The sequence below is a fragment of the Chlorocebus sabaeus genome, chromosome 2 (assembly GCF_047675955.1).
Source record: "Chlorocebus sabaeus isolate Y175 chromosome 2, mChlSab1.0.hap1, whole genome shotgun sequence".
NCBI classification, from domain to species: domain Eukaryota; kingdom Metazoa; phylum Chordata; class Mammalia; order Primates; family Cercopithecidae; genus Chlorocebus; species Chlorocebus sabaeus.
Window position 1 is genome coordinate 15,500,347 of NC_132905.1, and position 12,451 is coordinate 15,512,797.

The window sequence follows — 12,451 nt, forward strand, 5'->3', positions numbered from 1 at the left end:
AGTGGTTATATGATTACATGTGTTTAAGTGGCTTTACATATATGTGATTATATATATATATGTGTGTATATATATACAACCCACCTGGTCATATAATGGTCGTGACCATTTTACTTAAATGGTCATAAAATATGGTGGCTGGGTGTGGTGGCTCACGCCTGTAATCCTAGCACTTTGAGAGGTTGAGGTGGGCAGACTGCTTGAGCCCAGGAATTTGAGACCAGCCTGGGCAACATGGAGAAAACCTGTCTTTACAAAAAATACAAAAACTAACCGGACATGGTGGCATGCAACTGTGGTCCCAGCTACTGGGGAGGCTGAGGTGGGAGGATTGTCTGAACCCAGGAGGTCGAGGCTGCAGTGAGCCATGATTTCACCACTGCACTCCAGCCTGGGCGACAGAGTGACATCTTGTCTCCCCACGCCAAAAATATGGTCTGCATTTTTTTAACAAACTGTTTATTTCACTCAGCACCACGTTGGTGGGGTTCATCCACGTCTCTGCACGTAGCTGTTTGCAGCCTGTTGGTTTCCGTTGCTGCAGAGTGTTCCACCACGTGAACGTTCCACGCTTCATGCATTCTTTGGGTGATGGACATTTGGCCTGTTTCCACCGCTCACGGTCACGTACAGTGACGCTGTGAGGGCTCATGTGAGCATCTCCTAGTATGTGTGCTTTTGAGCTTGTCCAGAGCGGGGGTTCTTGCTTGGTTTTGAGCCACAAGCCCCTTTGGCAGTCTCATGAAGCCTGTGGAGCCCTCCTCAGATTCAGGCTTTCGCTTCCCTAGATCATGCTAACCTGTTTGAGAGGTTTTCCAGGTCCCATCCCAGCCAGCGTTGGGTAGGGGTCCCATGTTTAACTTGGCTTGTCAGTCTGGCACTAAAGTTTTAAGTAACCTCAGTGCCCGAGTGAGATGGGAGGAGCCCAGGAAGCATTTTGGGGCTCCAGGTAAGTGTCTCCCCATGAGTCACTGCTGTGTTTGTGCCTAGATGCAAAGTCTTAAAATGAAGTCCTCTGTCATTGAGTGGTTGAGAGGGGTCTTTGTTTGCATAAGATCTTCCTTGTCCACTGGACAAGGATAAGAAGTGAGCGTTTGAAGGGCTGGAAGTCCAGTTCCCCATCCTGATGCAGGCAAGGACCCTGCCCTGTGCTGGGGTGGAAAGGCTTGGTAATGGGGAGTGTTGAGAGTCACGCGGCTGAGTGTCTGCTGTACCTCTGCCTCCTGCCCCCACTAGCGGATTACCACAGCAATGGCTATACCGTCACCAATGGCTGGAAGATCCACAACACGGCCAAGAACAAGTGGTTTGTCTGCATGGCCAAGACGGCGGAGGAGAAGCAGAAGTGGCTGGACGCCATCATCCGCGAGCGGGAGCAGCGCGAGAGTGAGCGGTGGCTTTGGGGGGCTCGCTTGGGACCCCTGAGCTGTGCGTGGCTTCTTCTGAGTGGGGGCTGTGTCTAGGGAAGGGGCATAGGGTCCTTTTCAGGAGGATCAGAGCTGCAAGAAGCAGGTATTTGAAGGGACAGGGAGCTCTGGGACTGTTCCAACTTGGTAGTACCTCAGAGGTTGCCCACTAGACAAATGGGGAAACTGAGGCCCAATAGAAGGGTCTTCCCCTCAACTTCTGCATATCAGTCAGTGGCTCCTCCCTTTGCCCGACAGTTCCGAGTCAAACTGTGCATATCATCCCTGGTCTCCCCTGCAACATCTGCTCCCCAAATTCAATAGATCAACAAGTCCCTTTAACTCTGCCTTTCGCATATATATCATACCCATCCGCTTCTCCTCTCCTCTCCCTACTTCCACCCAAGACAAGCCACCATCCTCTCTCAGGAATATGGGCCCAGTGGGGCCAAATCCATGGATTGTTTGTCTAGAGAAGCTAGACATCTGGATTTTTAGGTGACATTTTCTGATCCTAAATGTTGCATCAACATTTATTAAAATGATATTAGGCCAGATAAACCACTGAACTGGGTGCCTGGTTAGGCAGGGTTGTGACCTCTGAAATTGATCAGGGCTGAGAGTGTGGTCAGGACTGGGATGGGGTTCAGGGATGTGGCCTAGCTGAGGCCGATCAGTATCTCCGTGGTCTTTGTTGGGCACGTGGGATCATGGGTGGGGGTGTGGCCCAGGTGGGTCTAGGTGGTGAGAATTGGTGGTTGTCCACATCCTGAACTCAGGGCTGGGTTCACAGTGGTCACGAGCACGAATCTGGAACCAACTTCCTGGGTCTAAATTCTGGTTTCACCACTTCCAATTGGGCAACCTTAGGCAGAGAACGGAACTTCTCTGGACCTCAGTTTCTTCATCTGTAAAATGGGGATAATTATGGCACCTTATTATTATGGGTTTCTCATGAGGAGTACTGTCACATAGTAGGTGCTATAAAAGCATTTGCTGTTGTCAACACTAGATGGGAGTCAAAATAGAAAAATGTGGGCAGAGATTAGGGTCAGGTCCTGTGAGTGTTGGCTGGAAGAATGACCAGGCTTTTATCACTGGGCTGGAATGAAGATACTGACAAGTTTTCTGATAACCTGTGAATCTGGAAACCTACCCTCGGGTTGGGGAGGCAACATAGGAAAGTGATTAAGAACATAGCTGTAGAGCTTGATTCCTGGGTTGAAGGCATGACCCCCTGTTATCCCAGGACTTAACCTCTGTGGGTCTCAGCTTTGCTGTCTGTAAAATGATTGTTTTGAGGTGTCATTGGCAGGTGCCTAGGGCAGTGCCTAGGGCCCCTAGTCGGGGCCCTCTAGCTGCCGCTGGCGTGGTGGTGGTGGGGGGCAGGTCGGGGGGCAGGTGGCAGGCCGGCTTTCAGGAGCTGTGGGCCTGCCCCTTGTCTCCCCCCGACCCCTCCCTGCCCTGGGTCTGGTGCTCTCTCCAGTGCTGACCGTGCCCCTGTGCAGGCCTGAAGCTGGGCATGGAGCGTGACGCCTACGTCATGATTGCGGAGAAGGGGGAGAAGCTGTACCACATGATGATGAACAAGAAGGTGAACCTCATCAAGGACCGCCGGAGAAAGCTGAGCACTGTCCCCAAATGCTTTCTTGGCAAGTGAGTGGCCTCACCCTGAACTCCCTGGGTCCCCGGGCTCTCAGCTGGAGGTGGGGCAGATCATCCCCATCCACCCATGCAGCCTGGCCCTGCCCAGGGGCCGTCCTGGCCAGAGCCACAAAAGGACCTGAATCCTCATGGAGCAGCTCTCAGAGGTCAAGAAGGCTAGTGGGGTCCCTGAATCAGGTCTTTCAAGCCACTGCCAGACATAAGTTTTCCACCATGACCTGGTACACCCATTCATGTAATACATGATTGAAGCGGAGGTTTCACAGAGCTTACTGTGCTTGATCCCACTCTGAGAATATCTGTTTCTATTCTGTTCTATTCCTTCTGTTCTATTCAAGTTGCTTCTTCATTCATTTCAAAATTAATGCTGGCAAGACCCATGACATTGTTTCATAAAGCACTAACGGTTTGAAAAATGCTGCTGTAGCACTTGGGAAAAGAGAAGCCACTCTAGGTATTTCAGGCAGGGAGGTATTGAACACAGGTAATTGATTACAAAGGTGTTTTAAGGGCTGGAAGAATAAAGGTAGGCACCCCCACCCCATTTTTTTTGGCTGGGGCTGCCATAACAAAGTCGCACAAAACTGTGTGGCTTAAACAACAGAAATGTATTGCTTCACAGTTCTGGAGGCTGGCAGTCCCAGGTCAGGGTGTCAGCAGGGAGGGTGGCTGGTGAGGCCTCTCTTCCTGAGTTACGTGTGAGGGGCAAGGGAAGCTTCTATAACCTCAGTGCTCAGAGCCTCCACTTTCTCTGTGTGGGAAATACAGCCCCATTTTATAACGGGTTCAAAGGGGTCAGAACACAGGTGTGATAGGCTGGCTCTGACACTCAGGTCACCTGAGGGTGAAGGCTGGGGCATGGAAGAGGCAGAAGAAATCCAGTCCTTGTAAAATGACCAGGCTGTTTTGAGGCCCTACAACGTGCTAGACACTCCGGAAAGGACAGTGCCAAGGACTTGCAACCTCATGAAACTTGTGGTGCAGCTGGGGAGAGAAGTTTGCCGGCAATGCGGGAACTTTATTTAGAATGTAAGGACTTAAGCTGCCTCCACTTCCTAAAGCCTTTGCAGAGGCCTAGGGTAAAAGCTGCCGTTTTATCACAGTGTTGCGGACCAGGTGAGAGGTTGCGTGGGCCATGCTTGAGCCAGGATGGTCATTGTGGAGGCAGGGAGCAGTGGCTGTGTTCTGGGTAACTTGGAAGGCAACAGCATTTGCTGATGGGGTGGAAAAATAAAGGGAGTTCAGGACTGCGAGGCGCTGGAAAGCTAGAGTTGCTCCTTTGAGAAGGGGAAGAAGACGGTGGGAGAAGCAGGCTGCAGGGGGCAGCGGGAAGCCCACCAGTGCAGTTGTGGACTGGTTACGGTCAGACTGGTAGACACCCAGGTGGAGATGTGGGCTGGGTGGTTGGATGCAAAATCTTGACTTGGGGAGAAAGGTCTGCACTGGGGACCTACACATGGGATATGGCGTTAAATGGTCTTTACAGCCACAAGATGGCCTCAACTGCGCAAGGGAACCTGAAGGGAGAGAAGAGGCAGGCCTGGGCCCTGGGGCCTGATGATGGCATTGGAAGGAGTAGGGGGCAGAGACCCCTGAGTGGAGCTGCTGTCGAGAAGGTGGTGCCCCAGAAGACAGGGGGAGGAAGAGGCGGGGAGGCAGGAGCAGGTCCCTGGGAAGGAGCAGGAGCCCGGTGGAGATTGAAATGCTGATAGACATTCAGGGTGCAGTATGGATGTTGCGCAGGCCACGGAGGCCGAGTGTGGACTTGGGGACAGCAGGCACTTATGGCCTGAGGTTTGTGGTGGAGGGGCAGCAGGTGGGAGGGTTCAGACCTGCAAGGTGCCTTGGACTCAGTGCCCTGTTGCCCTCAAGGATCAGGAACTCCAGCTCTGAGCTTCCATGGAGAGGAGAGTTTGGGCCCTGGAGTCCTGCTGGCAGGGGCGGGTGGGGCGGGGCGGAGCGGCCTGGCTGGCCTTTTCAGCCAACTCCTAATCCCACAGGAAAGGAGGTTTTTCTCTCAGGAGGGCCTGCTTCCGGGCCCCCTGGGGCCGGAGAACCTTCCCATCTTCTGCCAAACTGCCCAGTCCGGACCGATGAGACAGCCTGTCTGTGATCAGAACTTCGAGGAGTGTTCTGCCTCCTCAGGAAGGATTAGAGAGATTTCTTTTACTGCCCATTTGAAATGGAGCCAGGATTGCGGCTTGTTTTGTAACTGCAGGTCTGAAAGGGCCAGCCTTTCTGCAGGAGATTGTTCTGATAAACGCTTCTTCCTGCACGGCTTTGCTGTACACACAGCCCTAGGGTTTGTGATCCTGCTACCCCTGCCAGGGTTCCACTACTGAGTCTTCTTGTCCAAGATGCCCCCCTGGTCCTCTGGGGTGGAAGGACTTGGTAGCCACCGAGATATTGATCAAGCCCTTTGCTGCATGTACTGGCATTCAGCCCTGTCTTTTAATCCCCACACAACACCGTGAAACAGGCACTGCCATTTTCCCCATTTTAAAAGTGAGGAAACTGAGGCACAGAGAGGGGAAGGGTTCTGTACAAGATCACAAAGCCACACTGGTACTGTCTCCCACTGTACTCTGCCTCGTCTATGCATTTTTATTTCTACTTAGCACATTTTATTTTTCCCTAGCAGTTCCTCTCTCTACATCTCTCTCCACCATTAAGGAACTGCATGAATATAAAAAGTGTCTGATTTATCTTTTGGTTTTTAGAGACAGGGTCTCGCTCTGTTGCCCAGGCTGGAGTACAGTGGTGTGATCATAACTCACTGAAGCCTCAAACTCCTGGGCTCAAGCGATCTTCCTGCCTCCTGAGTAGCTGAGACTACAGGTGCGTGCCACTGCGCCAGGCTTCTATAGCAAATTTTTATTTTTTTTTGTACAGATGGGGGTCTTGCTTTGTTGCCCAGGCTGGTCTCAAACCCCTGGCTTCAAGCAGTCCTCTCGCCTTGGCTTCCCAAGGTGCTGGGATTACAGGCCTGAACCACTGCACCTGGCCTGATTTGTCTTTATCACCCTTAAGGGTTGGGCTTTGAGTTAGATTTAGACTCAAGTTTTGGTTCTCTCACTTTCTAGCTGTGTGACATTGGGCAAGTTTCTTAACCTCTCTGAGCCTCAGTGAATGATCAGTTAAAGGAAGATAATAAAACGTGCCTCTGAGGACTGTCAGAGGATGCAGTGAGAGAACACACGTGACTTGTGCAGCACAGTGCTGGCGAGACACGTGGGAATTGTACTGGCTGTGCATGATGAGTGTGTGAAGGAGGGGCCTCTTTCTGTCCCACTCAGAGAAAAAACTCTTAGATGCCACATTTAAAAAGCAAGGAAGAAAATCTGTGTATTCATGTGGAGGGTGTGCTGCGGGGGGCATGGCCTATGCCCTCTGGTATCCTCAGATTAGCAGGAGAGACAAAGCAGATTCGCTCATTCATTCACCACTCAGTGTTACTGAGTCCCCACTATGTGCCAGTTGGGAATAGGACAGATGAAGTCCCTGCCCTCATAGAGGTAAGCATCCAGTGGGGGAGATCAGACAACAGAAAAGGAGACAGATAGAAAGAAGGGAATTTCAGCCACTTGCTGAATACGCTAAGGAAATACTTAGAGTGAAGTCAGGACAAGAGGAAATGGGGCTAGTTCAGCAGAGTGGGCAGTCAGGACCTCTCAGGGGAAGTGACATTTAACCACGATCTGAAAGACAAGCAAGAGCCAGCCATGAGAGGGTGTGGGGAACGACATTCCTGGCTTAGGAAGCAGTAGGTGCAAAAGCCCTGAGGCTGGGGTGAGCTGTGAGTGATGGTGGAACAGCAGGAGGCCATTGTGGCTGGAGGTGAGTGGTCAGAGGGGCAGGAGATGTGGCCCCAGCAGTTAAAGGGGGTCACCTCAGGCAGGGCCTTGGCAAGCAGCTCACATTTCCTTCCTGGTGCTCTGGGAAGCCACTGGAGGAGTCTCGGTAGTGGAGTGAATTGAGGATGTCACTCGTCACCCTGGCCCGGATTGAGGGTGCTGGTGGAGCTGTCGGAGCTCAGGGTGACTAGGTGTGGCGAGGCGTGTCTGGCAAGGGCTGTCAGGAAAAGCTTCTTGGAAAAAGAAGGCCTTGGGTTTCACCCTTGGCATAGATTAGATGCCGTTCGGTTATGGATGTCTGCCAGAGGGAAGGCTCCAAGGTGGAAGGGGCCTTAGTGTCTTGGTCACCTGTCCGCACAGGTGCAGGGTGTTAGCATGCAGAGAGGGTTGGTAAGGATTTGTCCAGCATTGTCATCTCCAGGAGGCATCCCTGAGCTGTGGAGTCACAGGGGTGGGTATTCCAGTGGGTACCCCCCAGTCCCTACCCTCTTGGAGCCCACAGCCCATGGAGGGATCAGGCAAGGAAAAGGGGATTCTTGTGCTGGGTCATAAGTGGTACCTTGGGCCTGAGCTCAGACAGCTTTCTTAGGAAGACTGCAGAGACATTTCCCTGTGTATTCCCTGTGCCTCGCCCTGGCCGTGGCCCATGGTAGGCTAAGTAGATGTTTACTGGGTGAATGATTCTAGGAGGTAGGAAGGAAGGAGGGATGAAAGCTGACATATCCTAACTCTCAACTCATCCCGCCATCCCTGACTCTCAAACTCCCCATCAAGCTAGATTGCCTTCTCCCTGTGTCTCCAGCTCTCCTCACACTGTCCCGAGCTGCGTCTTTCTGGGAGCTTGGACCTAGCTGCCCTTTGCACCCCAGCGCCCCTCCTCACTGGCAGATCGCTGGTTTCCTGACCTTACCTCTCAGGGCCTCTCTGCACACTAATCCCCCTGCCCAGAACACTCCCCTGTACCCCAGAGGTGGCTAGCGGTGCCCCACTGACCTGATACAGTTAGCAGACATGTTCCTCAGCCCATGTAGTGCTTTCAGAAAATATTGGACTCAACATGAACATTTAATGGTGGGGAGATTTCACAGGAAATGCTGGATTTCCTCACTTGCCTGAGAAGCTGTTAGATGCGTTCATCTTCTAACATAATGGGCCACGATGGGCTACACTGAAGAGTGACCGCCAGCTTTAGACACAGCAGGTGCTGGCTGGTTCCGCACAGTCTCCTCTTGGCCTGTTTTGCCTGTTTACAAGTTTGAGACCCCTGCCCTAGAGATGAATTTGATTGGGTTTTTGCATACTGCCTCCCAGCTCAGGATTTCATATGACTAGAAATTTTGCCTGCTAAATTCAGAAGGTGACTGAGCGAGCCACTTGCCAGGTGAGCCCTGATGAGGCCCAGAGAGATACAAGGACCTGCCCAGCTTTGCCCACCTCCTTGATCCACAAGAAGGTGGCAAGACCCAGTTTGGGCGGAAACATAGGGCAGAGTTGCTGTCCTCTGGGCCGTCTTCTTCTGTCCCAGCAGCTGCTGTGGGATACTTCCTGGCCCCTAACCCTGGCCACAGAGTCGCTAATCAGTGCCAGACGCGGCCCCCAATTAGACAGCTGGTGGGCCACCGGACGCCGGGTCTCCAGCTTCCGAGAGTGGGCACTCAAACCTCTGTTCCCCTCCTTCAGCTTCTGGCAACATTCTCCCTGTCTCTGAGTTCCAAGACTTTGAGAATGGAACTGGGGGTGGACAGGACCCAGAACCATCCCTTCCCCACCCGGGGCCCCTGTCCCACAAAGCAGATGCATTTCTTCTGCACTCCACTCTGCCTCCAGCCAGGGCATTCTGAATGCTCCAGCACACACCGCTACCTACACACCCAGGCAGGTCTTTGCTCTGCCAAACGCTAGGAAGCTAAAAATAGCCCTGCCCCCCTCTGGCCCTGTAATTGGAGGCAGGACAGCTGGTTTCGATAAGCAGGGTGCTCAGGCTCTGGCCAGCTGCCACCTGCTTTCATTGAACACAGATTGCCTCGGCGGAAATAGTCCCATTCCAGGCTCTCCCTTTTCCTGCTGAGTTTTTGAGTGGATTGAGCTCTGGGCTGAGCCTGAGAAGCACCCGCAAGAACTAGGACCTGGGGCCCTGGCTGAGCCTCTCCCCACCGGGCAGTCATGTGGGAATTGGAAAAGCTGCCTATCTTCCTCTGGCCTGGGAGCACTTCTGTCTCCCCGAGAGCTTCTTGCTGACCTCAGAACATTGCTTTCTTTTTCTTTTTTTTTTTTGAGACGGAGTCTTGCTCTGTCGCCCAGGCTGGAGTGCAGTAGCTCAATCTAGGCTCACTGTAAGCTCTGCCTCCTGGGTTCACGCCATTCTCCTGCGTCAGCCTCCCGAGTAGCTGGGACAACAGGCGCCCGCCACCACGCCTGGCTAATTTTTGTGTTTTTAGTAGAGACCTTGTTAGCCAGGATAGTCTCGATCTCCTGACCACCTCGGCCTCCCAAAGTGCTGGGATTACAGGTGTGAGCCACCGCGCCTGGCCCAGAACATTCCTTTCTGTTGGATGGTTCGTTCCTTCATTTGTTCCATAAATGATCATTGAGTCCCACTCTGCATCAGGCCCTCTGGTAGGTGCTGGGATAGTGCCATGAATGAGACAGAGAAAACATTCTGTTCATGTCATTCCATTCTGGTTGGGGGAGATGAAATAACTCTGTAAACAAGACCACTTCAGACAGTGAAAAGTGCGAAAAAGAAAGCAACACAGAGATGTGATGGATGGGATAGGGGTCGGGGACCATTTTAAATGAGGTAGTCAGAGAAGGCTTCTCTGAGGAGGTGATGTTTGTGCTGAGACCTGAAGGATGAGAAGGAACAGTTGCATGAAGAGCTGAGGAAGGGCGTTTCCAGGCAGAAGGAACAGCAAGTGCAACAGCCCCGAGGCAGGGAGGAGTCTGGTATTTTTGAATAAGGGAAAGATGGTAGGTGTGGCTAAGGTGTAACTAGTGAGAGGTATTGGGGGTGAGATCAGTGGGTCATGCTGGGCCTTGTTATGTCCATGTGGGAAGAGTTGGGATTTTTTTCTGAATAATGAGCCTGTGGGAGGCTTTTGAATATGGAAATGACATGGTTTCGTCACTGTTAGCTCTCCTGACTCCCCACCATCATCTTTCTGGCCCCCCTATTATTTCTTCCTGCATGTTTGTCCATTCCCTCTGTTCATCTGTCCAGCCACCACCCCATCCAGCCATCAGTGATCCATCCCTGACCCATCCACCCATCTACTCACTCTCTTCTTCATCCACCCCATATCAAGTCATCTGTCTGTTCAATCATCCACTTACCCACTTACCTACCTGCCCATGTGCTGGGTGTCTGTCTGGCCATCCATCCATCCATCCATCCAGTAATCTGTCTATCTAGTCACTCATTCACCAACCTGCCTACCCAGCCTCTCTCCCTCCCATCCATCCATCCATCCATCCATCCATCCATCCATCCATCCATCCAGTGAGCTTGAGGCAGACCTGGAATCTGGTCACACTTCTCGCTGCTATTGGTAATAAGAGAAGCATGAAGCCTCAGGGCTATAGACTCCCCAAGGGCTATAGACTTCTAAGCTCGGCTTCCCTTTGGGAAGGTCTAGCTGTCATTCCCAGGGGTGGTTGTGGCCAGGCCAGCTTAGTGCTTGTCCCTGTGATCCCAGCATTGGGGAAATCCTCTCAACCACATACTGTGTTCCTGGCAGTGAGTTCGTTGCCTGGCTCCTAGAAATTGGCGAAATCAGCAAGACAGAAGAAGGAGTCAACTTGGGCCAAGCCCTGTTGGAGAATGGCATCATCCACCATGGTGAGTGGAGGACTGGGCCCAGCTGGGCCAAGGGGTAGGGACAGGTCAGACCCCAACTGTGCCACGTTTCCAATAACTTAGGCGGCTCCTACCCTTTCGTGCAGCCACCTTGTTTTCTGGGCACAGTGTGGCCCACAGGAACGTGGATGCCCTTGTAAAATTGCCTCTTAGGCATCAGCAAATCAGGGACACCTCAAAAAGCTGGGGACAGGGGAGTAGAATCTTTTATCTGTCCTTTCAAGAAATGTCAAGAACCTTTTGGTTAAGTTTTAGTTATTCAGCAAATATTTATTGAGTGCCTATAATGTGGCAGGCACTGTTCACACCACAGAATGGGAGGAGGACGTGCCTGTCATCATGGAGCTGACCTTGTAGTTGGAGGGGACGATAAGATCTTTACAAAGCAAGATAGTAAAACATGATAGGTGCTAGGGAAGGAGGGTAAAGAGTGTGGTGTTGGGGTTCACATTTGAATAGGGGAGATGGGGAAGGCCTCACTGAGAAGGTGACATTGGAACCAGGACCTGAGCCACCAGTGAGGGAGCGACCCAGGTGGGCAGCATGGTTCCAGGCAGAGGGAACAGCCAGTGCAAAGTGCTCAGGCAGAGTCTAAGTGGGTTGTGCAGGGAATAGCAGGGAGGGAGTGTGGCTGCCTCAGAGTGAGGAGGGGGCATGGTAGGAGACGAGGTCAGAGGGCACAGGACTGATGGGAGAGTCCAGGAGGCGAGAGCAGATCCTATAGAAAATCATAGGGTCTTTGGCTTTTACTCTGAGTGAGCTGTGAAGCTGTTGCTGACCTCTGCATAGAGGAAAGTCCTGCTCGGATGAACATGTTAACAGAATCCCTCTGGCTGCCCTGTGGAGACTGTTGGGACCAAGGGTGACAGCAGGGAGCCCAGCAGAGAGGCTGCTGTGATAGTCCAGGTGGGAGGCGGAGGCGTTTCGGACCAGTGTAGGAGTGAGGTGATTGATATCTTGAGGGTTAGGGCCTTATAGGCATTGCTAATGGATCTGAAGCATCAAGGATGACTGTGGGATAGAGACGGCTCCGTAAATCTCAGCAGTGTGGTCTCAGGCCCCAGCACGCTTGTCCCCACCCATCCATTGGTGATCTAGATCCAAGGACATGCTCAGCCAGAGGGGTCCCAGTGCAGGCTGGATCAGGGGCATTTCTGGGTCCCTTAGCCCTGCAGATGCCCCATCCCAAGCTGTGAGTCTCAGCAGGGCCCTGCACGTAGCAGGAGGATGGGGTATCCTCATGTGCAAAATGGGGAAGTCATAGCACCCACCTCGTGGGGTTTCGGTGAAACTGTGCCCAGCATAAAGCCTGGCCAGCAGTGAAGGCTGATACTGGTGGGCGTGGCTGGGAGGGGCCGAGGGGGCGTGCCCAGCCTCACACGTCCTCCTGTCTCCAGTTTCCGACAAGCACCAGTTCAAGAATGAACAGGTGATGTATCGTTTCCGCTACGACGATGGCACCTACAAGGCCCGAAGTGAGCTGGAGGATATCATGTCCAAGGTAGGGGCCCTCCGCCCCCATGACCCTGACTCAGCTAGCCTCATTTACCTCCACCCCGAGTTCGCCTCGGAGCAGGACTGTGCCCCTTGGCTTGTTTGCCGCCTCCACTGGCCCCACCTCACCCCTGCCCTCATCACCCTGCCCTGCCCCGTCCTGGAAGCCATCTCTC

At 52.8% G+C, this 12,451-nt stretch overlaps 1 protein-coding gene across 3 annotated transcripts in view; it reads left to right on the forward strand.

Moving 5' to 3' along the window:
• Positions 1-12,451, forward strand: part of PREX1 (phosphatidylinositol-3,4,5-trisphosphate dependent Rac exchange factor 1) — a 203,288-nt gene that overhangs the window by 135,139 nt on the left and 55,698 nt on the right. For all 3 annotated transcript variants that reach the window (XM_008014635.3, XM_008014628.3, XM_073006013.1), the window contains 4 exons: positions 1,237-1,386; positions 2,915-3,062; positions 10,663-10,763; positions 12,179-12,282. In XM_008014635.3, the coding sequence (XP_008012826.3) occupies positions 1,237-1,386; positions 2,915-3,062; positions 10,663-10,763; positions 12,179-12,282 (503 nt within the window). The remainder of the gene's footprint in view (positions 1-1,236; positions 1,387-2,914; positions 3,063-10,662; positions 10,764-12,178; positions 12,283-12,451) is intronic.